Consider the following 27,712-nt stretch of genomic DNA (forward strand, 5'->3'; position numbering starts at 1 on the left):
TCATACCCGATAGGCCACGCGCGCGGGGGAAAGGGAAGCCGGCCTTGGCCTCCAACAAATCAAATCGAAGGAAAGAAACTGCCGGCTTTCAAAATCCTCCTCCTCCGCCATCATCTGCCGCCGTGCGGGGAGCAGGTGGTGTTGGAGCCTCGAGCGGCGAGAACCGCTCGGAGAGTTGACGGACAAGTGGGTTGGGCATCGGGGCCGCTGGAGTGGAGGCGGCGACCCCCACCTGACCTGACCCGGACCCTAAATCAGTACCCGCCCCGCGGGACCGACGTGCGCGCTCCGGTCTCCCCACGCGGCGGCGCCGCCTGTTTACGGTAAGGTCGGGGTCCCTTTCCTTTTCTTGTCACCTGCCTGGGATTGGGGTGGGGGGCGGCGCGGCCCTGGAACTGGACGAGGAAGGTGTGGTGCCCCCGAGCACTCTGTGCGTGCCCCCTCCGCCTTCTCCCCTGTGCCCTCGATGGCAGAGCGCGATGGGGGTGGGAGTGAGGGAGTTGGGGGGCGTTGGCCCTTTTCACAAGTGGGGAGACTGAGGCTTAGAGAGGGCGTCAGGCCCACCCTGGCCGCCCAGCCCGCAGCTGCCAGCAGTGGCGTCTCCTGTTAGCGTCGGTGTCATCTGGGGGCGGTGCGCGTCTGCCTGAGATCCGGGATGGGGTTCCCGTACAGCGTGGCTGTCATTTGCGGCCCGTACTCGCGCATCGCTCGCTGCCGCCTCCCAATAGGCCCACACCCGCGGAGGGCCTGGGCTGGCGCCGCAGGCCCCGGACCAGCGTGAGTCTCTGCTGACGCTTGGCAGGAGCCGTGGATGTGTACCTAGGAAAATCTGCGACGCTCCTACGCGGAATGGAGAGGAGTGTGTGTAATTACCGTCTGTCTGTGCTTTGCCGATGGTCCTTTGCGGACCTTGGACCAATCAGTTCACCACTGTGTGCTTCAATTTCCTAGTCTTTATAGTGGATGGTGTGTGTTTGTGTGTGTGTGTGTGTGTGTGTGTGTGTATGTACTGGACTGAGAAATGGACTCTCTTTCAGCTGAGAAGTTTTGTGTTTCCATTCCATCTGGAGGCCTCACCACCATTTTTCTAACCTTAAATTGTCCCATTCCATAACTCAAGTAGGAGGGGGTTGAGGCTATTTTATATTCAGTTTCATCCCCTCATTCATTGTTGGAGCAGCTTCGAAATGCCCTGCCTCATGCAGCAGATAGAGTGATCCTGTCAAAACATACGTCAGATCACGGTCTCTCTTCTGCTAGAAACCCTCCAATGGCTCTCTTTGTCACTCAGAGTAAAAGCCACAGTTCTTAAAATGGCCTTTGTGACTCAGGCCTCTTGTTGACTCTCTTTCGTCATTTCTTACCTCTTCTCTCCCTCCCTGTCTGTGCTCCCGCCCCACTGGCCTCCTTGCACTTCCTCTAATCACCCCTCTTCCCCCACAAGAACCTTTGCATTTGCTGCTTCCTTTGTAAGAATGCTCTTCCCCCAGATATCTGCATGACCCAATCCCTGATATCCTTCAAGTCTTTGGTTTTTTATTAATAATACCTTCTCTAACCATTCTATTTTAGATGGCAGCCCTCCCCCAAGAAAAACAACAAAACTCCTTACCCCTTTCCCTGTTTATTTTTTTCTTATCACTATCTGAGACACTACATATCCTCGTTCTTCCCTGATTACCTGTTATTCCTCTTTGGGGAAATGTAGTGATGCTTTCTGCCAGTCTGCTGAACTCCAGTCTGCTGAACTCCAGGCTGGAAGCTCCTTTTTTCAGCAACTCTGTCCTTGGTCTGTTGTGATGGTGGCTGTTGTGGTGTAGAGACTTCTGGTCTCCTAGGAACCCCTGAAGTCTGGTCACCATGGGCTGTCCAGTCTCCTGGCCAAGGCTGAAACCAGACGTACAGTGGGCTGACCCTCGTGCCCCACCCCCAGAGTCATGCCACTGTAGGGATGACCTGGATCCCATAGCCGTCTATGTCCTGTTTGAGGAATGGGACTCTCAAACAGAGAGCAGCCCAGATGATCAGGCAGCTGTGTGTGCTTTGGGTAGACTCTTTGTAGCCATCAGACTGGGACTTGACTGCCATTCACTGGGGACCCAGGAAATAGTCAACTCACATGGCTTTGCTTGGTGTCCCAAGCTGGGGCAGTTGGGCAGAGGAGGACTTGTAGTCAGATGGTAACTCTTCAGAGGCTGAAACCTCCACCTTTTTAGAACTGTTCCTTCCCAAATGCTATTTTCATTTCTCCCAGTGGTTTAGGGCTTGGGATTTCCTTAGCAGGGGGAGGTGGGGTCAGGTAGCTGAAATGACTGATGTCCTACCTTGCCCTCCCCAACCCGGAGGCACCCGGAGAATCCTGTCTTTTAATGAACTTTGACCTCCTCAGGTTGCAGATTTCCAGGGGAGCCCACCAGCGTGGCCAGCATGGCCTCTGAAGACATTGCCAAGCTGGCAGAGACGCTAGCCAAAACCCAGGTGGCCGGGGGACAGCTGAGTTTCAAGGGCAAGAGCCTCAAACTCAACACTGCAGAAGATGGTGAGTTCCCGTGCGGACTGGCTCAGCGAGTGAGCGCTTACTGTTCCCACTTGTCAGGCCGGTTTAGCTTCATTATCACACAATTTGTCCTAGCACAGTGAGGCTCAAAGATGATTTGCCCATGAGCACACGGTGGGCATCCCTGCTGGTGACAGCTCAGGCTGGCAAGGTGGGAAGGGCCCCTTTATCTCTTGGAAGGGATGGTAGGCAATGAGGGACCACAGTTAGCGGCAGTCCCGAGATACAGCCCTGACTTCTTACTTCAGATCCAGCCCCACCTTCACCCGCAAGATCCAGAGCTGGTCTGGGAATAGTTGTTACCTTCCCCAGAACTGAGGCCCTCATGCAGATGCATTAAAACAACAATCCAGGCCCTCTTGGGAGGTCTAGTCCATGCAGCTGAAGGGCCCTGGGAGAGGGATGGATGCTCCTGACTGAACAGGCGTTAGGACTGCAGAGAACGAGGAGTCGGAAGGCAGACCCTGTCTTCCCATCCCTGGCCAAGGCATGGCTGACACTGATCAACCCTGAATACCCTGGCATCTGGAAGTAAAGGCACCTACGTCAGTACTTGTAAGGCCTCTTGAGGTTCTGGCCCAACCAGGGAAGCTGGTCTGGACTTGCCTGGTTGTCATGGTGTGCAGGCAGGCGTCCTCCCCTCTGCCGGGTCAGAGACTGCTTGAGTCCTTGGGCTGCTGGCAGCGTGGTGATGCACGTCCCTAATATCTCTGTAGGGCCTTAAAATTTAGAGTTTCTCCCTGTGCTTTGTCACTTTTGATCCTTGCATCATCCCTGAGGGAGGGAGGTAAAAATGTTGCCATTTTATAAATAAGGAGAAAAGGACTTGGGGGACTTCAGTAACTTACCCAAGGTCATACAGCTGGTAAATAGCAGAGCTGGGATTTTATCAGAGGTCCAGCTGAATCCCTGTTCTGGTATTTCTCAGTAGATGTGCAGCTCAGCTCAGTAAACATGAATTTGCTATTAAATGCTGTCATTAACACGATGTCAGGCAGTCTTAAATGCCATACAAAGAGTATCTCAATTTATCCCCCCAAAAGGCCTTGAGGTAGATTTCATCCCATATTGCCGATTGGGAAATTGAGGCTTAGGGAGGTGATAGGACATTCCTAAGGCCCAGCTAGAAGTAGTGGAGCTGGGAAGAAAGTTCAGGTTTGTCTGGTCCTAAAATCCATGCACATAATGATTTCACTAGCTCAGGCTGGATATGCTGCCTCCCATTTTGGAGGTCATCAGGGATGGCCAGCTTATAGCCATGGCATCTCAGGAGCTCCTTACCTGGAATAGGAATGAGGTACCCAGACAACCAACAGGAGGGAGAAGATGAAACGTGCTCGGAGAGACATGAAGAGAAAGCTCTGGGAAGTAAGGTCGAGGAAAGGGATCTCTTTTAGCTTAGGAGGGCACAGGAAGTCATTCTGTGGATGAGGTGGGTGTTTGAAGGAGGAAGGGCACTGCATGTGAGTTGACCCAGGAGCTGAGACACACAGGGTGGGCTTGAGAGAAGAGAAGTCAGAATCTCATCTCACCAGGGCAGAGGCCCTTGAATGCTGTACTGAGGTGCCTGGTGGCCTAATCGTGGGCCCAGAAAGGGCCTCTATCTGGGCTGGGAGTGAGCGGGTGAGGTCCAGGGAGGGCAGGGGCCTGTGAGGGGAGGCCGTGAAGCTGATGATTAGAACAAGGGCCTTTTCTCTCCCTAGTAAGTCATTTAAGGATCAAAGTTCTTGCTGCCTTACATAGCAGAGTACCTGGAACTTGTTACTTTGTGAGGCAGTAGAGGCTGAAAAGACAAATCCCTTCCATGCAGCCTCATGACAGTCGGTGGTTATTCAGGGATGGTTGGGGCCCATCCCTTACCTGTTTTTGAGTTTAAACAGAGGTATGGGTTGAATATCAAGTGAGAGGGGCAACTCAACTGTGACCCCCACCCTCTCCTGTACCTGCTCTTCCCATCTTGGTGCTTTTCCTTCCACACTCACTCTGTACTTGTGACTCTCCCCAGGCTAAACTTGTGGCAAGCGCAGTACCTTCAGATCTCTGTACCTGTGTCACTTACACGGCTCCCCTTGGGGCCCTGGCATCTCTGTTGCCTTCCTTCTAAGAACGGTATAAACATTCCCTTGAGCAGTATCCTTTCTTCTGGTGACCTGGCCATTCCCTGGATGTTAGGGGGACTTCCTTTTGGAGCAAATCTTCCAAAGGGCTGAGAGGCCATGCCAGCCCTTGCCCCAAGTGCCAGCTGCAGGGGAGGCCTGGGCACCTGGAGCTCTGGAATTTCAGCTCCAGAGTATGGAGAGAGGTTCGGGGACTTCTCCACCAGGGCCCTGCATGAAGTCCTTGGTTGTGCAGAAGCAAGGCTTTGGGGAGCAGCACGTAGGTTCAGTTTTGGAAAACCAGTCTGAAGCTCAGCTCTGCCGTTTTCCCTGAACTCCTGGGCAGGGTGGTTTCATTCCTTGGAGCCTCAGCTTTCCTCTTTAGAAAATGGGAGTCTCATACTTGTCCAGTCTTTCTTGTTGTGAAACGAGTGCTGGTCACTGCCATCTGTCCGTGTGACCTTAGTAGGTATTTCCATACTCTCTCTGTGTCTCAGTTCACTCAGCTGTAGACTAGACCCAACAGTAACTACCTTTAGATGTGGTGGTAGTGAGCAGAGGCAAAGCGAGTCCCTTTCTTCACAAACTCATGACCCAGTAAGGAAGATGGTATAACGATCAAGTCACGGGAGTTCCCTGGTTGGCCTCCTCGTTTTCACTGCTGAGGGCCTGGGTGGGTTCAACTCCTGGTCGGGGGAACTAAAAAAAAAAAAAAGTAACTATTCAGATGAGTGTAAAATTGTAGCAGGCTGCACGTGAGACATCAGAGGCTGTGAAGCCCGGTTGTTGGCCAGTAGCAAGGGTTTCTGAGGAAGTGCTGCTTCACGGGAGGCGCGGGGAGGGAGGCGCGTGGGGAGGCTTCTCAGGGAGCCCCTTATGGGCTGCAAGTCACAAGCTTTCCGACAACCCTCCGGTTGTGTGTTTTTCTCTTCTCTCACACTCCTCTGTCTCTTCCCTACCACGTCACCCGCTCCGTCCTGTGCCAGCCAAACTAGATTTGTCTTTCATGTAAGCTGCGTGCTTTTTTCAGATTGTGAAACTAATACATGCTCATTATAGAATATGGAAGCATCGAAAGACGGAAAAAGAACCATATCTTCATGATAACACAGCCCAGGGATATAACTGCTTTTAATTTTCATGCATTTTTTCTGGTCTTTTTTTTTTTTTCTAAACACATAGCTGAGTTCCTCTTTTTTTTCTTAAAATAATTGAGATCATAATTACAGATACTTTAAAAGCTGCTTTCTAACCTGATGCATTGAGAATATATTGAGCAGGTGCTGGAAAAACACAGATTCACTCAGAATCCCACCACCTGGAAATAACCCCTTTAACATTTGGTTTCTGGACCTCAGTGTGTGCGTGTGAGAGAGAATGCATGTGTGATCAGGCCAAATACCACTGGATAACCTAATTTTTCACTTACCACTATAACATGATTATTTTCCAAGTCAGGTAATCACCTGTGTTGCCATTCATAAGGACATCAGTGTAACTATTTATATCACGTATCCCAGTGAGTTAACCTGTTCTCTGCTGATGGACATTTAGGTTGTATGGAATTTTTCATCATAATGAAACAGGACAGTAGTGAGCACCCCACACGCGAGTCATTTCACCATGAAAGCACATGTGCCATCGTGCCTGCTGACCTCTGACTTGTGCCGTTTCCCTGCTTGGCCTGGCGTACTCCCCTTCTTGGCAGGCTACACACACACAACCCACAAGGTGTGCCTAGCACCTTCTTCACCCAAACCAGCCAGTCCCTCTTTTCCCTTGCCTCCCAAGCCTTTCATACCTGCCTTGTTTTAACACTCATTAGAGAGGGATTTTCTGTGCAGCCATGTCCCCTGCTAGACTGTGAGCCGGTCCAAGTCTCCCTGGTGAGCCAGGGTCTGGCACCCAGTAGTTGAACCGTAGCCCTTGGAGTTGTGAGTGACGAGGTAGTCACTGGGCCTCAGTCGCTCTGCCGTTCGTGGCTCCAGAAGTCTAAGGTTCTGTTTTTTTGGTCCTGGGCAGCCAAAGACGTGATTAAGGAGATTGAAGATTTCGACGGCTTAGAGGCCTTGCGCCTGGAGGGCAACACGGTGGGCGTGGAAGCAGCCAGGGTCATCGCCAAGGCCTTGGAGAAGAAGTCGGAATTGAAGGTGAGGTCTGCAGGGCGAGTAGGCTCAGACTGGTTGGGGACAAGCCTCCGCTCACAGCCCCACGGCCGATGTCATTAACCCTTAAGGCGACTCAAGTCCATTTTGTGAGTTAAGGGAACTGAGGCTCAGGGGAGCTGAGGAAACAGCCCAGGATCTTGCCACTGGTCAGTAGCCACTGACCATTCCCGTTTCCAAGTCGGATGCGCCTTCCGTGGCACAGCTGTGCTTTCTGAAAGGGGAGGCATACAGGGCCTGGGCCATGAGAGGAAACGGAGCGGATTTGTCCAGGGAGGGCCCCGAGCTCGTTGTCAGAGTGACCCTTGATGTTTGTTTCCCTCAGGAAGATCACGGTCAGGTTAACAGACAGCCAAGTCAGGACTGTCTCCGCTCTCCTGCCCAGGGCCTCCTGTCCTGATCATAAGCTGGGACATTTTCCTATGAAAGAACTCAGCTCTCCTCAGTGACCTGTGAAGGACCGGAACGGAGGAGAGGTGGCCTGGGCACGGAGGCCGCAGCAGCTGAGCTTTGGCATCCAAGGACCTGGGTTCAAGCCCCAGCACCACCACCTTATTTGCTGCATTATGAGGCCTTGCATTGGACTCAGCTCTGAGACTGGGCTCCTTTACGCAAAGAAGTTTTTCCTCCCTGAGATGTTGCCATGGTGGCCACATGCAGGCTCATGTAGTGAGAGAGCTTGAGCCGCGGGAATACCGCATGCATCTTGTCACCCTGTGTAGACCCAGGGCCTTGAATCGCCCCATGTCGTGTCTCAAGCCTGCTTCAGTGCTGGAAGGAGCCCAGGGTGGGAGCAGCGGCAGGGCCAGAGCTGCCCTTGACACCGGTGCTGTTCTGGCCGCAGTACTGATGCGAGATAAGTTGCTATTTCCACTCTTGCAGCACGTGCACAAGTTAGGTCTTGACAGATGAGGAAAGTGTGGCCCAGGGTCACACATCTCAGGATTGCAGCCCAGATACCATCCCAGTCTCTTGACTGCTCTGCTGCCCACTTGGAGATCGTTGAGGCCTAAAGCCTATTTCAAAGATAAGATACAAGGGGTCAGAGACAGGGAATGGCAGGCCTGCATCAGCTAAGTCAGGACTAGAAGCCAGCCTTGTGCTCCAGAGCCCCATGCTGACCTCAGCCCATCAGAGTTGGGTTGGGGAAGCTTCAGGATGAGATGCCACTGTCTATTGGGAGGGGCTCAGACTGTGGCTACCTGTTCTGACCCTGCGCACCTGTGTGCAGGTATGACTCACTGAGCAGACCCATATAGAATGCCTCTCGGTATGTTAGTGATTTGCATTATTGGAGGATGTGAGAATTCTCCTGCAAAAATCAACTTCTCTTGTACTTAAGGTTGGGTTTAGTTCGTACATTGTAAGGACTGGGTTTCAGGGGAAAGTTGCTTATCCTGTGTCCCATCATTTCCAGGTTTGGCCCAGGAAAGGCTAGAGCTGCCAGAGTTGATATTTTGGTGGACACAGCAACCAGAGTTAGAGGGTAGGGCTGTGTGCTTGGAGCCTCAACTCTGCTGGCCAGCATGATACATGACCCAGTCACATGGCCACTACCTTTGTGACATTTACCTGATATTTCCTTTAAATCAGCTCATTTTGAAGTAATTTAAAAGCAAACATGATCCCTTCTATAACTGGAAAATGGCATCCCTTACCATAAAGGAAATAAAAGAGTGTTATTAAATTCTAGTTTGAGGCCATTGCCATCCAGAGACTCTGAGCCTGAAGCCTGCTCTCCCTTCGTTAGAAAGGCAGATGAGCTGGAAGTGGGGAGGTGGGTGAGACCCACCAGCCCCAAACCGAGCCTTCCTTCTAGAGGTGGTCAGGAGGGTTGAAAAGAGACTTGAAAAGAGAGTAACTTCCGGGACTTCCCTGGTGGCGCAGTTATTAAGAATCTGCCTGCAGGGCTTTCCTGGTGGCGCAGTGGTTGAGAGTCCACCTGCCGATGCAGGGGATGTGGGTTCGTGTCCCGGTCTGGGAGGATCCCACATGCCGCGGAGCGGCTGGTCCCGTGAGCCATGGCCTCTGAGCCTGTGCGTCCGGAACCTGTGCTCCGCAACGGGAGAGGCCACAGCAGTGAGAGGCCCGTGTACCGCAAAAAAAAAAAGAATCCGCCTGCAAATGCAGGGGACATGGGTTCGAGCCCTGATCCTGAAAGATCCCACATGCGAAGCAACTAAGCCCATGTGCCACAACTACTGAAGCCCGCGCACCGCAACAAGAGAAGCCACCACGTTGAGAAGCCCATGCACCGCAACACAAGAGTAGCCCCCGTTTGCTGCAACTAGAGAAAGCCCGCGCGCAGCAACAAAGACCCAATGCAGCCCAAAAAAAGATAAATAAATTAATTTTTAAAAAAAGATTAACTTCCTCACTGCTGGATCCTGTATTGTTTCCTTTCCTGTTCCTCCACCACCCAAAATCATGTTGCTGTGGCCCACACAGTGTGGGAAACTAGCACTGGGGAGGAGTACTGGGCCAAGAGTCTAGTGTCTTGGTCCTGGTCCTGCCACTGCCCTGCCAGCGGGCCTGGGGCCAGTCCCTTCCCTCTCAGCCTGATTTCCCTCTTGGAGAACCAGAGGGTTGGACAGATGGCACGTTTTCCTGACACTTCTGCTGATTCCCCCATGGTCCTTAGGGGCTGCCAGGTCCTATTAGCTTCGGTCAGAGCTGGTCCCACTTTTCACCCAAATTCAGCAGTCTTGTTGTGCTCAGTAATCCAAGTCTATGGAGACAAGGGGCTGCCCGAAGGCCACCTCCAAGGGTTTCAGCTAACTCTTTTCTTCCTCTTTCCAAAGCGATGCCACTGGAGCGACATGTTCACGGGAAGGCTGCGGTCTGAGATCCCACCTGCCCTGGTGAGTGAATGGGGCCTCTGCTCGTGCCACCGGCTGCAGGGACCCCTTTAGCACTTCCCAGGACTTTTTCTCACAGCCTCTTCTTTCCGGAGACTGAGTGCCCTGTGGGTGCCTGAGATGCTGAAAAGGCAGCCAGGCGAGCACAACCTCCGCCTGTGTCCTGACGAGCAGGAGCCAGGAAGTGAGGACTCAGAGTCCCTGTGAGACCGGGCGGCCCGGTGACAGGAAGTACAGCAGACACTTCCCAGGGTTCACTCTTGAGCTTAGTGGTTTCGCCCGCAAGCAGCATGGATCTTACTCCCTACGTGATTACCCCTCTCGTCCTGGCCCCTCCCTCCCCTGCACCCTGCGGTCCTCTCGACCTCATTCTGCACACAGGCTGCCTTGGCTGTCCCGTCTCCCTCCAGCCCTTCCCTTTCTCCGATACCACTCTTTTTTTATTTTTTAACATCTTTATTGGAGTATAATTGTTTACAATGGTGTGTTAGTTTCTACTTTATAACAAAGTGAATCAGTTATACATATACATATATCCCCATATCTCCTCCCTCTTGCTTCTCCCTCCCACCCACCCTCCCTCCCTATCCCACCACTCTAGGTAGTCACAGAGCACCGAGCTGATCTCCCTGTGCTATGCGGCTGCTTCCCACTAGCTATCTATTTTACATTTGATACCATTCTTTTTGCTTTGGTTCTCATCGTAGGTGGCTTCCCTCTGCCTGTTTTCCATTTCCCCATTCCTGGGGCTCACCTCCTCTTGGGTGGAGCTCCCAGCCTGTGTGTGCACAGGCACACTTGTGGGAGGGATAGGAGGGGTCACAGGACAGAACATGGCTCAAGGGAAGGGGGCGGGGCTGGCAGCGGGCAGCCTCTCAGTGTATCCTCCTAGCCCAGAGTGTCCTTGGGGCGAGGTTCATGGTCAGTTGTTGGCACGATTGTCCATGTGCCGGTGCTGCCTTCTCAGGCCTCCATTTATCTAGCCGGCACTGGTGCTCCTGAGATGCCTGGGCACCAACCTCATTTTCAAAGCAGTTCAGTCCGGCAGACAGTTAAGGGTCATCCAGGTTGTGACAGGTGTCCCCATGGAGGCCCTGGAGGACGGGCTCCTTGGGTGGGGGATTTAGGAAACCCCTGGAGAGCTGCTCCAGTTAGATACCAGCCTCAAAGGATGGACGAGAACCAGGGGAGGCTGGGGTTAGAGGGCAGGTTAAATAAATTGATTTGGGTGATTTAAGAGCCCTCTGCAGGGTTTTCAGTCTGATATAACATGATCAGCTCTATAATGAAATGGTCTGTGTCTCTGCCAGTTCCCCACCAGTCTGGGTGCCCCCTGAGGGCAGGGGGGGCCTGGCATAGACGCAGCACCTGGTCCGTGTCTGTGAAACGGACATGAGCTCCCTCTGTGCCCAGATCTCACTTGGGGAGGGACTCATCACAGCCGGGGCTCAGCTGGTGGAGCTGGACCTGAGTGACAACGCGTTTGGGCCCGACGGCGTGCGAGGCTTCGAGGCCCTGCTCAAGAGCTCCACCTGCTTCACCCTGCACGAACTCAAGCTCAACAACTGTGGCATGGGCGTCGGTGGCGGCAAGGTGGGTGCGGCAGCCCCCTTCCCCGCATCCCCATTGTCCTCCGCCTCCCTCCCTGCCCAGTCGCCTGCTACATTTGTGTCCATCTGAAGTATGTGCCCTTGGCCACCCACCGTCTGGGATGGTTGGCCTGTTGTTTTTCTCTTCAAAGGAGAAGGGCCTCAAAGGCAGCAGCCTGTGGCCAGTGGGGAGAGGAGATGGAATCTGTGAGTGTGGGGTTGCCAAGCAACCATCCTCAGTTCTTGTGTTGCCTTGGCAACACATAGGCAGTATTGCATACATGCTCCGACCTGCTGGCTCTGCAGAATGCAGGGCTTGGGCATCACTAGATCTGCTCTGCCCTCAGAACAGCTGGCAGAGCCATGTAAGGCCTGGCGTGTGCACGTGGGAGAGGGAGCCCAGAAAGAGAAACTACTCTGGGAGGCCTGGGCACAGCTCACCTTTGTTCCTGGCTAGGACCTTGCCCAGGGTGCCTCCCCCATCCTGCCAGCAAGTCAGGCTGGTCCATGTAGAAAGGCACCTAGGGAGGCCAGCCCTGTTTATTCTCTTCTTGGTCCATTCTGGCTGCTTTAGGCCTAGATTCTAGAAAGGCTGAGCACCCCTCTGCATTCCCATCCTCCTTCCCTCACGTTCTGACCAAAAGGAGCAAAGGGCCAGGACATAGGAACAGACAGAGAACGGAGACATCGTTTCTTTGAAGATGTGTTACCTTAATTCTCTCGCCCTTACTGAAAGGTGGGTGACACTGTCCCCATGTTTTCAGATAACTACACTTGAGCTTAGCGATGTTGTGTTGAGCACCCCAGATGATGTACCTAGCATGGGATGGATGTGGGATTTGAACCTGTATCCACACGGCTGGTCAGAGCAGCAAGAGAAGCCACCTACGTGATGCTCACGGTGGCCCAGGCTGAGGAGCCAGAGGGGCCACCCCTGCAGACGGCCTGTCTCCTGCCCGCAGGAGGGAGGGCAGGTCACGCTTGTGCACCCATCTCAGCCAGCGCTCCTCCAGTCTAGGGGGCAATAGGCTGTATGTGTTAAGACAAAAATGTTTGCATCAGCACTGAAGACAGGTCCAGCCCAGCCCAGAGTGGGATGTGCTGGGAGAGCCACCTCTGCAAAGATTCCTTGAGGCTGGTCTACAGCAGAAGTTGGCGGTCTCTGCCCTGAGCACACGCGTGACCCACCACCATCACGGAGTCAGGCTGGTGGTGTCCCGTGTCCTGTATGTGCCCCACGAACAGAGCTGCGTGCAGGCAAACTGACCCAGCTGCCGGTCACAGCTCCTCCGCGTATTTGCTCTGGGAGCCCAGCCAGTTCGTGTGCCTCCCCCTGAGCCTCGGCTTCCTTGTCATAGAGTAAGGCCAGTTCCACCTGCCTCCCAGGCCCGTTTTCAGGTTGAAACAAGGCGTGAAAGTACCTTTGCCAAAAGTGCTCCAGACCTAGTAGGTGCTCTAAAGGTTATCTCTCTTCTGCTTCACTTCCCCTGAATCTTCGATGTCTTATTTACCCTGGTCTCTCCAGTTCCAACCTAGCAACCGACAGCATTTTTAAACTCCTGCTCTGTTGGTGTCACGGGAGAGAGGCTACCTCCTGGCACCACCCCAAGGTCAGGGCAAACCAGATTTTAGGGTTTCACCCCCAGCAGCTGAGCCCCTGCCGTGTGGCTGGACTGAGCACGGGCGTGTCAGATGGGTGCGGCGGGGCCCTGCTCTCCTCAGCCGGCTCCCGTTAGGCATCGTGGAGCGTGGAAGAGATGCTGGAAGATCTGGAAGATTTAGGTTCTGTGCAGAGTCTGCCACTTGCTTAGTGAATGTAGGAGAGTTTCTGTCGCTCTCTGAGCCTGAGCTTCTTCAGCTGGAGAGTGGGAATCGCGATGATCCCCACCTGACAGAGGGCTTCTGACAGTAAGGCCCCTGTGAGGCCCCTTCCCCAGGACCTGTCTTAAGGTTGGCCACTCAGTGTTGGTGTCTCCCTTCTCCCGGGTTCAGGCTCCCCATCTCTGCTGTGGGGCTAAACCCCATGGGGTGACGAGACATGCAGACACAGTGGTGGATGTCAAAGCCCTTGTCCCTGCAGGGTGCTGGGTGTGGGTGAGGCATGACCGCTGTGCTGCTGAGCAGCTCTTCGTCCCCGTGTCCACCACCCTTGGGTTTCATGGCTTGTTGAAGACCAGGGCCTCCTGCCTTAGGCCCGGGCCCCTTGCCTTTCCCCCTCAGATCCTGGCAGCAGCTCTGACTGAGTGTCATCGGAAGTCCAGTGCCCAAGGCAAGCCGCTGGCCCTGAAGGTCTTCGTGGCTGGCAGAAACCGTCTGGAGAACGACGGAGCCACTGCCTTAGCAGAGGCTTTTGGGGTGAGTGGTTTCTGCCCGTGGAGCCCATCAGACTTGCCCTTGAGCCAGCGGGGAGGGCGGGAGCAGGAGCCGCGGCTGGATGAGACGCCCCTGGGTGTCCTTGTCCCCGCTGCTCCCTCTGCTTTGCCCTCGCTCCTCCCGGCGGGCCCAGGACACTGCTGAGTCTCTGCTAGTGAGAGGGCTGCACCTGCCCCATGGGCTAGGAAATTGGGGGTCTGTCTCCTACTTCTCTTAATTTAAGCATTTCCTTTGGCAGACGATATTCTAGCAGCATTAACCATGCTCAGGCCACAGCAGCATCCCCCGTGGTCCTGCTGCTTCCGGCACTCCACCTGCCTCAAGAGAGTGGACGTTGCAGGGGAGAAGGGCCTTGTGTCTTACTGGACCCCTGGCTGCAAGGGGCTTCTGCCTCTTCCTCTGTAGCTGGAGTGGCCTGGTCACCTCATAGACATGGTGACATTAAAGATTACGCCTTCTCTGCACCCCTTCCCTTGGTCGCTGTCCTCCATGTGCTGGGACGGGGTACATCGTCGTCGTGCCAGGCCTTCAGCAGGCGTCCTCGGTGCTCTTAGAAGCGGGGGTGGGGGGGCGCTTAACTTGGGTCCATGGGATCCCACTGGTCTGTGGGTAGAATTCAGGGAGTCTTTGAACATGGCTGGGGGGAAATTGCATGATTGTTATCACTACCAGAGTTAAATACAGTATTACCTTCCACTGTGAATATAGACAGTAAACCTCAGCAGCTTTAGAAATTCCTGTAACTTTGTTACCAGGAGAAATCACAGATACTTTCCTGTCCAGTGATAGCTGTTAGAGATAGATAGAAATTTTGTTTCTCATACATTAAGATCACGGTGATGGTACACCTAGGTCTTGTTATTCATTGCGTTAAGAGGTACATATATTACCGCAGCACACATTTGGGCAGCTTCTCTTAATATTTTGATAATTGTCTTCCGAATGAATTTGTTATTCTATATAATTTAACTTAAAATTTAAAATCATCCTGAGGGGGGGAGCCCTGGGGCTTTCCCAGATTGCCCGACGGGTCCACGGCACAGAAAATAGTAAGAGGCCCTGGCTTGGAATGTGCCTCAGTTGGGCTGCCTGTATTTATTTGTGAACCCCCACGCTGTGCTGGGCGCCCAGAGACAACAGAAGGTGCCTGGGTACAGAGTTATGCCCGCCTGTCCTCAGTCCCGGGTAGGAGTGGCAACTGGGACGTGGGCCTCTCCTTGAGCTCTTGGGGGCTGTTGGGGTGCAGATGAGAAGGTGGCTTCGCTACTCCAGAGTGACGAGCGCCATGACAGAGGAAGGATGAGGTGCTCTGGGGGCGGAGAGGAAGAGCCCTGGATTGTGCTGGGGGGTTGATCCAGGAAGTCTCCCTGGGGGGAGAGGCATCCAAAATGAGAGCTGCTGAATGCATGAGGAGTCGGCCTGTCAAGAAAGTGCCAACAACATAAGGAGACAAAGTTCCAGGCAGAGAAAGGGAGGCGTCCAAAGCCAGAGTGAGAGACGAAAGACCCTCCTCGCCCCCAGAAAAGGAGGTGGTGTGTGGGATGCCAGTCATATTGTGCAAATAAGGCAGGAGAGCCCCAAGAGAGAAAGGCCAAGCAGAGCTATGTTATATAGAGTAGAGCCAGGGCTGACTGTCAGGCCAGAGCCCAGGGTCCCCACAGTGCAGAAGGTACCAGACGAAGACACCTGTGCTCAGAGCTGTGTGACCCTGGGCAGGTTACGTAGCCCCTCTGATGCCTGGTCATCTCTTAGCTAGTGGTGATCCTAATCCCAGGTCGGTCTCCCTTGTGAAGTTGTGGAGAGGCGGAAGTGGTCATGCCCCGAACAGGCCCCAAACGGGCAGGTCCCTCTGGTGTCTGATGTGTAGTGCTGCCTTCCTGCCTGGGGCTGTCCCCCTTCCTCGGGGGCCCACCTGTCTCCCTCCTGCTCCTCGCAGATCATCGGGACTCTGGAGGAGGTCCACATGCCGCAGAACGGGATCAATCACCCCGGTGTCACTGCCCTGGCCCAGGCTTTCGCCATCAACCCCCTGCTGCGGGTCATCAACCTGAACGACAACACCTTCACCGAGAAGGGTGCCGTGGCCATGGCCAAGGTGAGGGGGTGCGGCCGGGCCACAGCAGGCCCCGGAGACTGGGTCTGGCTGCTGCCTTTGTGCTGGACCCATCAGCAGGTGGCTGCTCTCCCTCCTACCCGCCCACCTGGTGTGTATCCCATGCGTTCAGCCACGTGAACATGTCCAGAGCGGGGCGTATGTCACAAGCTAGCCTGTGCCCTTTTGGGCAGCTCTGCATGTCCATACCACCACATCCTAAGCTGCCTTCATGCAACCCTGGCTGTCGGCGCTGGTTTTGTTCTCAGAGGCCACTTGGAGGCTGCTTCAGCCTGTTTTCTCACTGATTCTTTCGTCAGCTGTTGATTGAGCCCCTGTCTAGCGCCCATCCCTGTACTAAGTGCAGGCCACACAGAGTTGAGTCAAAGACTCTGCCTTCAAGGAGCCCTAATTCGAGGAGGGAAGTAGCTAATCGGCAACAGCACAGGGCCGTGAGCACAGTGGCTGGCTGGGTGTCCCATGACCCCACAGGAGTCTAGTAGGCCTGCCGTGGGATGTTAGCAGAGACGTGTGCAAGGGTTGGGGAGCACACAGGAAGTTCCAGTCAGACGCAGGGCAGGCTTCCTGGAGGAGGTCACATTTTGGCCAAGTTCTCCAGGACAAGTGGACTTTGTCTGGACAAGGAGGGCGGGAGGGGTGTTTCAGGCAGAGGGGTCAGCAGCACGTGGGGAGGCCCAGAGATGGCAGGAGCCATGCTCCATTGGGCCTGGTGTGAACAGGCCAGGGTTCGAGGTGTGTTGGAGGGCTGGAGGAGCTGGAGGGGGAAGGCAAGACATTGTGGCCTTGCTGACTCCTTGAGACGTGCTCCCATGAGTAACAGGGAGCCACGAAGGGGGCTTAGCCGGAGGCCAGGAGGCCACGTGGGGGCAACAAGAAAGCTGATGAGTGCCCCAGACTGGATACAGGAGGGACAGAGTGTGATGACCAATATGGGGTGTGGCACCAGCTTGAGGAGGGCCCTCACCCTGGTCCTCACTTCCCGCAGACGCTGAAGGCCTTGCGGCAGGTGGAGGTGATCAACTTCGGGGACTGCCTGGTGCGCTCCAAGGGCGCCGTCGCCATTGCAGACGCCGTCCACGGGGGCCTGCCGAAGCTGAAGGTGCTGGCTGGCTGGCTGCCTCCTCCCTCCGGGGTCCAGGCTCCCCCACGCTCGGGGTGGCAGCTGCGCGGGCAGAGCAGCTGTGGGGGGAGGTGGCCTGGGTTGATAGCCCACTTCTTCTACACCCTCTGCCTGTGACTCCGTGCAAGTCTCTTCACCCCTCTTGAGCTGCAGTCTCTCATTTTTCAAAAAGGAGGAGGAGAGTGGTGCGGGTCACTGCAATATAGCAGAAGTATACTGCACCCTAACTAGGGGGAAACGGAGGCTTCAGCGTAGTGGCAGGCCTCCCAGCCCGTGTTTCCATCATCTGCCTCTACCCCTTCCCATTATTTTTTAGGAGCTGAACTTGTCATTCGGTGAAATCAAGAGAGATGCTGCTCTGTCTGTTGCTGAGGCCGTGGCTGACAAGGTGGAGCTGGAGAAACTGGACCTCAATGGTAATAGGGGTGGTGGCCTCGGCCCAGGCCTGCTGGGCGGGCCCCAGCCCCCGTCCTGACCCTCTGTTCCCTCCCCTGCGAGCAGGCAACACCCTGGGAGAAGAAGGCTGTGAGCAGCTCCAGGAAGTGCTGGATGGCTTCAACATGGCCAAGGTGCTGGCGTCCCTCAGGTAGGGAATCTGGATCAGTGGCTCCTTTGTTACTACTTTTATTCATTCAGTAAACATTGGTTGAGTCCCTGTGATGTGCCAGGCACTGTGTTGGGCATTAGGGATATGACAGTAAGACAGCCAAGGTTTCTGACTCACGAGACCTCGTTGCCACGGGCGAGGGATCAAGGAGTGAGACGGAATAATCAAGTTATCACATGTTTAGCAAAGGGACAAATGGGAGCTGAGATCGGTCACCCTTTGGAGTGGGTGAGTTGGGGAGGCCTCTGAAGGGATGACCTTTGATCATCAAGGTGATGTGACGGGCAAGGTGGGGCAGCAGTGACGTAGTGATGCGTGGGTAGTGGTCGGGGGGGCTCGGCATTGTTCCTGAAACCAGCCTTAGAGCTTGACTGTAGGAGGAGATTGACGCAGGCGAATGGGGCTTACTGGGTTCGCAGAGGCCGGGGGTGGGGTGGTGGGGGGCTGCCTCCTCGATCGGGATGGGAGTTGGTTCAGCCCTCAGCACCCATCTCCGCCTGCCTCTCCAGTCTCTGCGTTGGCTTCATTCACTTGTCAGGCTGTCGGTTGTGTCCCTCAGGGCCAGGCCCAGTGCCGCTGCTAGGAGCTATGCCAAGGTGGGCTCAAGGGGCTCCCAGTCCAGAGGACATGGAACAGCCTTCCTCAGAGGCAGGGCAGCCCCCTCCCTCGCCCTTAACCATAGCTTCCTGTGGTCAGCGAGATGTGGGTAGCACAGTCCCGGGCGTCTCAGCCTGGGCAGTATTCCTGCCAGGCCCTGGGCCCCAGCTGTGACAGGCGGTGTTCTTCATCTTCTCTGTCTCCCCAGTGGGGCCATGGGTTCCTTTGGGACAGGGACGAGATCGAGGTCTTCCTTGTCTGCAGCGTGGGCTTCCCTGGGTGATGAGCAAGGAGGGATGGGCTCCCTGGTGACTCTACGTGTCCCCACCCTGGCGGCAGCTGCGCCCCTCGCCCTGTGCAGGCTCCTGCCCAGCTGGGGCCTTTGGGTTCTTGGAGCCATCGTGGGCCACTGGGCAGGGAGGGTCTGCTTTAGCCAACCCTGTCCTCTGCAGTGACGATGAGGGTGAGGATGACGAGGATGAGGACGAGGACGAGGATGAGGACGAGGAGGAGGAGCCACAGCCGGGAGAGCGAAGGGAGCGGCCGACCGCACCGCCCAGGAAGATGCTGGATCCTGACGGTGGGGTGAGTCCCGTGGTTGCCACATCAGAGCCCTGGTCCCCCGAGCGTGAAATCTTGAGATGTTTTTCACGGGGGTCATGGGTGTGGGATCCTCTTACGCAGTGACTGCAAACTAGTTTTGACTGCACACTCTTTGTGGAAAGAGGAAATCATTCCAACGTAGTTGTATTTGTATGTACCTCAGTCTAGATGTGTTTATTCATCTATAAATTATAACACACGTGATGCTGCTACATTACACGCAGTCAGTAACTGTATACTGCGGTGCCGCAGGACCCTCAGCTGGTTGAGTCCGCGGATACAGAGGGCCACCTGTAAAGTTATACGTGGATTTTCCACTGTGCTGGGGGTATATAAGTATTTCTAAAAGAATAGGGTAAAAAACAAGCGTAACTAGAAGTTTTTTTCCTACCCATCTTAGTGACCCATAAGGATGGCCCCCATTCCAGAGACTGGCTGGCTCGGTGACTCAGCTTGGACACTTGGTGTTCCTTTCCTGGCCGGGAGGCTGGTGGATTCAGGGCTGCCACGTCTGTTCCCTCAGAGGTTCCCAAATAAAGCTTCGGAAGGACTTTGGGTTGGACAGATTCAGCAGCTGTTGAATTTGGCTGATTGTCCAGTTTTATGGAAGCAGTTCCATAAATGGCTGGGCGTCTTTAGTTCTTTGGGCACCTCTGGTGCTTGCCAGCAGTGCTTACCCGGGCTGAGGCTCTAGTTCCTGGTGAGGCCACTTTAGCCCTGGAGTCGTTTCTGCAGCATCACACGTCATGGCGAGGATCCACTTGGCTGCACCAGGCTCTTGGAGTCTGAGGGAGGTGGCTTGCCCCGACCCCAGAGGCTCTTACACAAGGAGCCGACCAGGGCCAGCAAATGTGGGCACCCCACCCTTGGGGAACTTTGGGGAATTCTGGACTCTGAGCCTTGACTGGCCTGCATGAGGGGCATATGTTCTGGGTAAGGAGTCTGGATCTGGACCTCTACAGAGCCACCTGTGCCACCTGTCCCCCAGGAACCAGCTCCTGTCCTGTCCTCCCCGCCTCCTGCAGACGTCTCCACCTTCCTGGCCTTCCCCTCCCCGGAGAAGCTGCTGCGCCTCGGGCCCAAGAGTTCCGTGCTGATAGCCCAACAGGTAACAGCGCTTCCGACACCAGACCTGCTCCGGCCTTGGCTTCAGGAGCTGCCAGAGCAAAGGTTCAGGCAGAGCACGGGATTTGGGGGGGCGGGGCACTGTCGATGTGGGGGGCGGGGACTACCATGTGTTGTTTTTTTGTAAGACACACACACACACACACACACAGACGTGTAAATGGGTGTGACCAGTGGTTGCAGATGTCTGCGCCCACTGCGAACACACTTGGGCTGCGAGGAAGGGTAAGCCTGTGGCACCTCAGTGATGACTGGAATTCGGGAATCTTCCCAGGACTCTCATGTGAGCACACACACCTAGGCTTCCCTCTGTGTGTCCTGTAGGACCAGCTGCTTCTGGAACAGCTGTCCCGCCCCCGGCCCCTGTGCAGGTCCCAGTCTACTTGCGTTCTTGCCCCAGCCTCACTTGTTCGTTGGTTGGGTCGTTACTTCGTTCATTCGGAGACAGTTATCGAGCACCTCCTGTCTGCTGGCTGCTGCTCTGAATACTTGGGCATGATTTTATCTAACCTTCTTGGCAACCCAGAGCGTAGACCCTTCCACTCTTATTTTACAGGCGAGAGAACTGAGGCTTAAAGAGGTTAAATGATAACAACAGGCACGTCTTGTTTTATTGTGCTTCACGGTTACTGCGTTTTTTGCAAATTGAAGGTTTGTGGCTTCCCTGTGTCGAGCATGTCTATTGGTGCCCTTGTTCCAATAGCATTTGCTCACTTTATGTCTCGGGATAACGTCACATTTTGGTAATTCTCACAAGTATTTCATACCCTCCACCAGCACAAAGATTATGACTTGCCAAAGGCTCAGATGACAGTTAGCGTGTTTTAGTAACACGGTGCTTTTTAAATCATGTATGTGGCTTTTTTAGACTTGATGCTGTTGCACACTTAACAGACTTAAATAATGCACTAGGGTACGAAAAAAGTCACACGACTCGCTTTGTTGCGGTATCTGCTTTATTGCTGTGGTCTGGAGCCAAACCCGCAGTATCTCTGAGGTATGTCTATGCAGAGAAATAAAAGGGGCCACTCGCAGAGCTGGCTTGATATTTTTGCTTTTTATCTCCCGTTTATATTTTTCTGTACTCTTATTTTTTTCCCCCATGATAAATGAGATTATATGATGCAAACCTCCATGTGGCCCACCTTTTCACTTAATACCATTCATCATTTTCCTGTGTCAGTAAAACTCTTCTCGTGCCCTTTATCTCAGTGAGTGGATGTAGCACTTAAGCCATCCACTGTTTCTGTGGATTCACATTCTTTCCACTTTTCTCCGTCGTCAGGGAAATTGAGGTCAGTTTCCTTGCGTGTTAAGTATCGTTTGCATTCTGGATTATTTCGTCAGGTTAGATTGCAGGAAGGGGATCGCCAGGTCACAGGGATAATGATTTTTAACGTGAATTCTCTCAGTGTGTGTGCACACCTGCTGTGGCCGGGCCCATGCCAGGCTCTGAGGAGACAGCGTGGGGCGAGGCAGGACCTGTCCTTGCCTATTGAAGGCCCATTTCTTGCCGAGGCCTCCTCTAGCCACAGGCACATCCCCACTGTGTGCCAAGGCCCTGGGGCTCTCACCCCTGGTGACCAGCCATTGTCTCCTGTGTCCTCAGACTGACACATCTGATCCGGAGAAGGTGGTCTCTGCCTTCCTGAAGGTGTCCTCCGTGTTCAAGGACGAAGCCACAGTGAGGTCGGCGGTGCAGGATGCAGTAGGTACGTGGGGTGGGTGGGGCCCAGATGGCTCCTGCCTTTCGCTGCTCCCGGGGCTCGGGTCGGAACATTCTCCTCTCACCTGCTCTTCCACTGGGTTCTTGCCTTAGAGCCGGCCGGGTGCTCGCCTCTCTGCTTTTTGCAGTTGGGGAAACTGAGGCCTTTCCCAAAGCCATACAGTTCTATACGGTGAGAACTCGGGCCAGGTGGCGCCCACCGCAGGAAGGTCGGACCTCTCGGAGGAGGGGTGATGAGAGCCGAGCCCTTGTCCCCACCTCTGAGCCTGTGCACACACAGTCCCCTCCACCTGGAGGTCCCCCTGCTTTCCCCGCATCTTTCCCAAGGCTTCCCAGGATCTCTAGTGTGGCCAGGTTGGGCCAGGCAGAGCGGGGAGGGAAAGGGTAGAAGGGAGTGGAAACACTTGGGAGGCTTTCTCCAGGGTTGTGGGTGACACTGAGACGGGAGGGTCCATGGGAGGGGAGGCTGGGTGGGGTGGGGGAAGGAGCCTTCGTGTCTGCTCCCTGAGAGCCCCGCCCCACCGTGGGCGTTTGTGGGAACGGGTTACCTGAATTCGGTTTCCCAGAACAGCCTCGCTCGCTCGGAAGCAGGGGCCCAGGTGGTCCCTGCGGGCCCTTGGCCTTGCCTCCCCCCCCGTGCCTTCCCATCCATTCCCCCTCCCCCACCCCCAGAATGGCTGAAACCTCCCCCAGCGGTGACCTGCCTCACTTAATCTCTGCCCAAGCCCATCTTATCTGTGAGGCCAGGACAGAGAAGGGCCAAGGTATCACAGCTGGCAGGTTGAGCCCTTCGCCTGGTGCTAGCTGTCCCCTCAGTCTGCCACCTGTGTCCACATCCCACCCGCTGTGTTCACCTCCTGATGAGCGCAGGAGACAGGGCCCAGCCTGTGTGCTCAGGGGCTGCAGGCCCTTAGACCTCTGCTGCTTCTGCCTTGCAGATACCTTGATGAAGAAGGCCTTCAGCTCATCCTCCTTCAACTCCAATGCCTTCCTCACCAGGCTCCTCATCCACATGGGGCTGCTCAAGGTGCGCTGGAAGGAGTGCGGGCCCCGGGGAGGGGGGGCGGGGGTGCACCAGAGGCTGCATCATCCCGCACCTCAAGTCCTGCGGGGGCCTGTCACCCACACTGGCCCCAGGCCTGGGTCTGCTTAAGCAGCCTCGGCCTTCGTGACAGGATTTAGGATTCAGCTTGACCTTGGCCGTGGGGCTGTCAGCAGGGGTCAGGTGGTGGAGACCTGGGGTCCCCCAGGTGACCTTTTGAAGCTCACCCTGCCTTCTGCTGTGTGTTCCCCTTGCAGAGTGAAGACAAGATCAAGGCCATTGCCAACCTGTACGGCCCCCTGATGGCATTGAATCACATGGTGCAGCAGGAGTACTTCCCCAAGGCTCTTGCCCCTCTGCTGCTGGCATTCGTGACCAAGTGAGTGTGCCCTCGTCAGCTCACGCGGCCGGTGGCCACGCGTGCAGGCCTCTGGTCAGCTGAGGCTTCCCTGGCCTGGTGACTGGGGCGTGTCAGAGGCCCTCACACCTCTCGGGCTCTCGGCATCTGTGTTTGAGTCTCACCACCCCTGTGCCCAGCTGAGGACACAGGGCTCGGGGACAGTGTCTCCCTGAGAGAGACAGGGGATGTGCACTGGCCCCATCTTGCAGACGAGGAAGCGAGCTCCGGGTCAAAGGAGGTGTTGGCCCACGGTCGTGCTGCTGACCCAGGTCCTGTACCCGGCAGCGTCTCTGGGAGCAGTTCTGTGTTCATTCCCTCAGCTACCTAGGCCAAAGGGGTCTGCCCACTCGGCCTTCCACAGCCGCAGGCCCCTCTCCTGGGGACGCCAAGTGCCCAGACACACGAAACCTTGGCCTCCTCCTGGAGCGTCCTGGGAAAGGTGGGGCGCTGGCCACAGTCGAGTAAAAAGGAGCCTCCAGACCTCAGGGCCCATCAGGGGCGGGTTGGGAGGCTTGTCCCCATCCTCACTGAGGCCCTGTGTGGCCCCCAGCCGACGTCCGGCCATCCCCAGGCCTCAGTCTCCCCATTTGCCCAACCAAGGGGTGGGTGAGGTTGTCTCCTAGAGCTCTGACCAGCCACACTGGCGGTGAATCCAGCGCCTTGGGGGAAAGTGGGAGGGGGTGTAGGAGAAAGGAGGTGCCCGCACCCTGGGGGACGTGTAACACTGGCGGGTCCAGACCATCAGTCAGGGTGCTTAGAGCGTGGGACGAAGTGTCGTGGGGCAGCCCGCCTGTGGTGGGGGGTGAGGAGCACGCGCTGGTCCCCCAGGACCTAGCTGGCACTTCGGCCTCTTTGCCACCTGACATCTCTTAGTTCCGTGTACATAGCAGCGCCTCCTTAGTTGGGCCTGACTCCCTTGCTGTGTCTGCCCCCCTCTCTGCCACCACACTCGCCCCACCCAAACCGCCCCTTGCACTGCAGCTGCTCCTCTGCCGGAGTCCAGGGCAAGTCCAAACCCTGGTCCTGGATCTCGTGCTGGCTGCAGCCTGGCCTCCCCGCAGCGAGGTGCACTCTCCCCACACCTGTTCCCTCTGCAGGAGATGTTGCCTCAACCTGTGGGCCTTCGCTCAGGCTGTCTGGGGTGTCCCCACGTGGTGGCCCTAGCCCCCGCCTGCCAACCCCTGATGAAGCCCAGCTCCCTCTGTCTCCTTCCAAACCCTGGTTGGGACTGTTCGCTCTGCATTCCCATCATCCCCTGTGTGGCCCTTGGGCTGGGCATGGACACCCTCGCCCTTGATGGTCAGTTGACAGGCTGCCTCCTCCTGGCTTGTTGCCTGCCTTCCAGTGCAGGCCTCAGTCTATTCCACTTTAAAAGAGGGGGGCTTGGTAAGAGCTGCCCCCAGGCCTTGGGGGTGACTGAGCGACGGTGGAGTGATATGCATGCCCCCTTCCCTCAAGTCCCAGCCCAGTGGTCTGGGATCCAAGCCCGGACGGGACCAGGTAAGGTGTCTGTGGGCTTCAGCCCTGGCTGCACCACAGGCTGACCCATCCCCCTGAGCATCTTTCACCAGTTTCTTTCTCTGCAGTGAGACTAATGATCTTGATGGTAACCTGTTACTCGTAGGGGCCCAGGTGGGACTCCTGTGGTCCACTCTTACATGTGCACTAGTGGCTGCTGAGGGCTCCCTGGCCCTGTGCACACTGGAGAGGCCTCGGAGAGCCTGTCTGGTGGAGAGCAGAGGCCCAGGTTCCCTGCCGGCTCGGCGGGCCTGTATTCTGGCCAGCTCTAGGCCATGTGGCCTCGGGTGTATCACCCGCCCCTCTTAGCCCCACCTACCTCCACCTGCAGAAGGTGGGAGCTACCGTCTCCCTTGCAAAGTCACTGTGAAAATGAGAACGATGGAGTCGGGTGTATATTTTGACCTCAGAAACGGCCCCCACTCCATCTTCACAGGTGGGAAACTGGCCCTGCTGTAGCCTGAGCTTCCTGGCCCCCAGAGGTGCCCGCCCCACCTGCTGACCCTTCTTTCCCCGCAGGCCCAATGGCGCCCTGGAATCCTGCTCCTTTGCCCGCCACAATCTACTGCAGACGCTCTACAAGGTCTAGACGCAATCTGGTCTCTCCCCATCCCTCGGCCTGGACCGGTGGGAAGGGACTCAGAGGAAGGACTCTGGCCAGCAGCAGGGAGGGTCTTTGTCGTGTGTGTCGTGTCTCCTGAGTACGTGTGTTGGTGCGGCATATGTGCAGGTGTGTGCTTCGTGTCGGGGTTCGGATTTTTAACGTCTCCCTGCTGGACTGGCCCTGGTCCCGCTGGAGGGGAGCTGGCCCCCAGGCGGAAGGGCTGCAGGCTGCTCTGCCATTAAACTCAGCGCCATCTGAGGACGCTCTGCTGATCTGTGCTGCAGGCACCAGGCCCTGGTGGCTGTCCCCACCCACCTTGCCTTCCTTATCCTCTGGGGCTGCACCAAAGCCTGGGGTGCTGCTGTCCGTGTGCTGTTCCCTCCGTGTTGTGGCTGGGTGTTTCCTGCCCCGCCTGGGGCTGCTCACCCGATGGCTGCCTCTGCTTCCTGTCGCCAAGTCCCGGTCCTGCGGCCGCCACTCTTCCTACCATCCACCCACGCTGTGCTGAGCCCTCAGCCCGAGGGCCAGAGACTGCTGTGCGTGGGGCCGCGAGCAGAGGGCAAGACCCTGGCACCCACACCGTGTGGACAGGAAGAGAAGCCAGTGGGCAGACGCTAGGGTCTAGGAGCTGGACTTGCCTGGACGGTGCCGGCTCTGTGCCCAGTGGGCCCTTCTCTGGCTGCGGAAGTGTCTGTGACAGGCCTGCGTGCTGAGCTGGAGGGGGCATCTGGGCAGGCCCAAACCTGTTCTCCAGCCTGGGGGGGCAGGGCCAGGGCCCACTGATGCCTGAGCTGCATCTTGGGCACCCTTAAGGGTCTGGGGCCGGGGCTGGGCATGCCCTGTGACACCTGTGCTTCCCCTCATGCTCTTGTGTGTCTGGGCTGTGCCCGGGGCTTCACAAATAAAGTCATGTGTAGCAGCAGCAGAGACTTGAGAAGCTTTTCACCTAAAGTGGGCTGTTCTCAAGGCCTTGGTGCCTGGGGTCCCACCTCAGCATGGCCACTGTGACCCCATCTTGGTCTGTAGTAGGGGGGGCAGTCCATCTTGCAGAAGAGCTGCCGGGCCAGCCCTGTGTCATGACCTGGGGCAGACCTGGATGCTTCCTCTGTTGTGCGCATGCCAGCTCCCCATGGGACAGCTGGGCGGGTGGTACCCAGGAGGGGCAGCGACTCATAGGGGTCGGGGAGGGTGGTGGGACTCCTGCTCCGGGCAGGGGAGGATCTGAGTTGTGGCCTGTCTCACCTGCCTGGCCCCACTTCACCCTTTACCCGACCTCTGGGCTGCTGCTCCACTGGCCCCTTCATTGCCACATTGGTGGGCCTGGCTGAGCTGGACGGTGTCCAGAGTTTGCCACAGGCCCTGCTGGCTGCACAGGCAGGGGGCCCTGGGCCTGCCTGGGAAGCCGCCACGGGGCCCAGAGTGGAGGGCACCACCCCTGGGGTCCTCCCCTCCGGCTGCCACAGCGGTGTGAGGATAGCCCAGCACTTCTTACTGCCCCTCCTAGACAGCAGGCACAGGAACAGAGGTCCCTCCGACGTTTTTTAGGGGGCAGTGTGTGTCTTTATTGGCCACAGACTACTCCAGCATCTCTCTAGGCCGGGTGGCAGAAGCGATGCCCAGGCCCTTGCCCTCCCCTCCTCCCAGCTGATAAAGCAGGTGGAGGTCCGACCAACTCCACCCCCATCTCCTTGCCTGGCCCTGTTTTGAGCTCTGGGGCTGCAGGTGCAGCCCTCGGAGAGCTCCCAGCCTGGTGCAAGAGACCATGTGTGGCCCAGAGTGGGGACTGTGGGCAGTGAGGTCAGAGAAGCCTTCAAGAGTGAGGGGTGCGAGAGCTGAGTCTTGAGGTTCAAACAGGACTTTTCACAGGTGATATCTGAGAGACGGAGAAACTGCAGCTTGGAGCCGAATAGGGGTCTATCCAAGGTTTTCTGGCCTGGGTGTTCCTTCCCTCCAGGCCACCCAGGGCTGGCCCTTGTTCCTACCTAGCTAATGCGGGTCCAAGCTTCAGATCAGACTGAGAGAAGCAGCACAGATCTCGTTTCCTTAACCTCACAACAGGTCGGCAGTGCCTGACTCCTGGGACCCTGGGGCTGAGGAGGGTGCCCCGCCCCTGCTCCGGGTGCCTGAGCACCGTGATTTGGGGTCTGCAAGATCACGGATGCCTTTGCCTGGGCAGCCTGTGACCCCCACATACGAAGGCCTGCTCAGCACCAGGCTATTCCCACTAAAAGGAGCTCAGCTATGGGCCAGGAGCTCACAAACTATCAATTCCATTCTAAAAGCTCAGACTGGAAACCCCCCAGGAAGCATGGCAGAAGGCACTCCTAGCAGCACTGTTTGATGGCAGGAACCTAGAAGTGACTCACAGGCCATCAGGAAAATGGATCAGGAGCAAAGCCGCACAACGCAGTGTTACACAGCAGTGACAATGCATCCACTGCGGCTCGGCATGCACCGTGCACGCCATGGGTGGATCAATAGTGACGTCGAGTGAAGAAAATCTGTCTAACGCCCTTAGTTCAAAAGCCAGTAAATGGAACGTGTGGGCCTGTGTATGCGTGTGACAAACCCAGCTTTCAGGATAGGAGTTAGTCTGGGGAGGGCAGGGGACAGGACGGG

At 56.1% G+C, this 27,712-nt stretch overlaps 1 protein-coding gene across 1 annotated transcript; it reads left to right on the forward strand.

The window, feature by feature from the left end:
- Positions 1-26,018, forward strand: RANGAP1 (Ran GTPase activating protein 1). The gene is made up of 16 exons (XM_032646255.1): positions 1-323; positions 2,390-2,539; positions 6,676-6,803; positions 9,620-9,679; positions 11,090-11,269; positions 13,486-13,620; positions 15,575-15,733; positions 16,737-16,850; positions 17,188-17,287; positions 17,373-17,457; positions 18,528-18,660; positions 19,667-19,786; positions 21,413-21,515; positions 22,468-22,556; positions 22,829-22,950; positions 25,009-26,018. The coding sequence occupies exons 2-16, from the start codon at positions 2,428-2,430 to the stop codon at positions 25,076-25,078; spliced, it is 1,710 nt and encodes a 569-aa protein (XP_032502146.1). The 5' UTR covers positions 1-323; positions 2,390-2,427; the 3' UTR covers positions 25,079-26,018.
- Positions 26,019-27,712: the final 1,694 nt, after the last annotated feature.

This window comes from Phocoena sinus, chromosome 10 (genome assembly GCF_008692025.1).
Source record: "Phocoena sinus isolate mPhoSin1 chromosome 10, mPhoSin1.pri, whole genome shotgun sequence".
Taxonomy (NCBI): Eukaryota; Metazoa; Chordata; class Mammalia; order Artiodactyla; family Phocoenidae; genus Phocoena; species Phocoena sinus.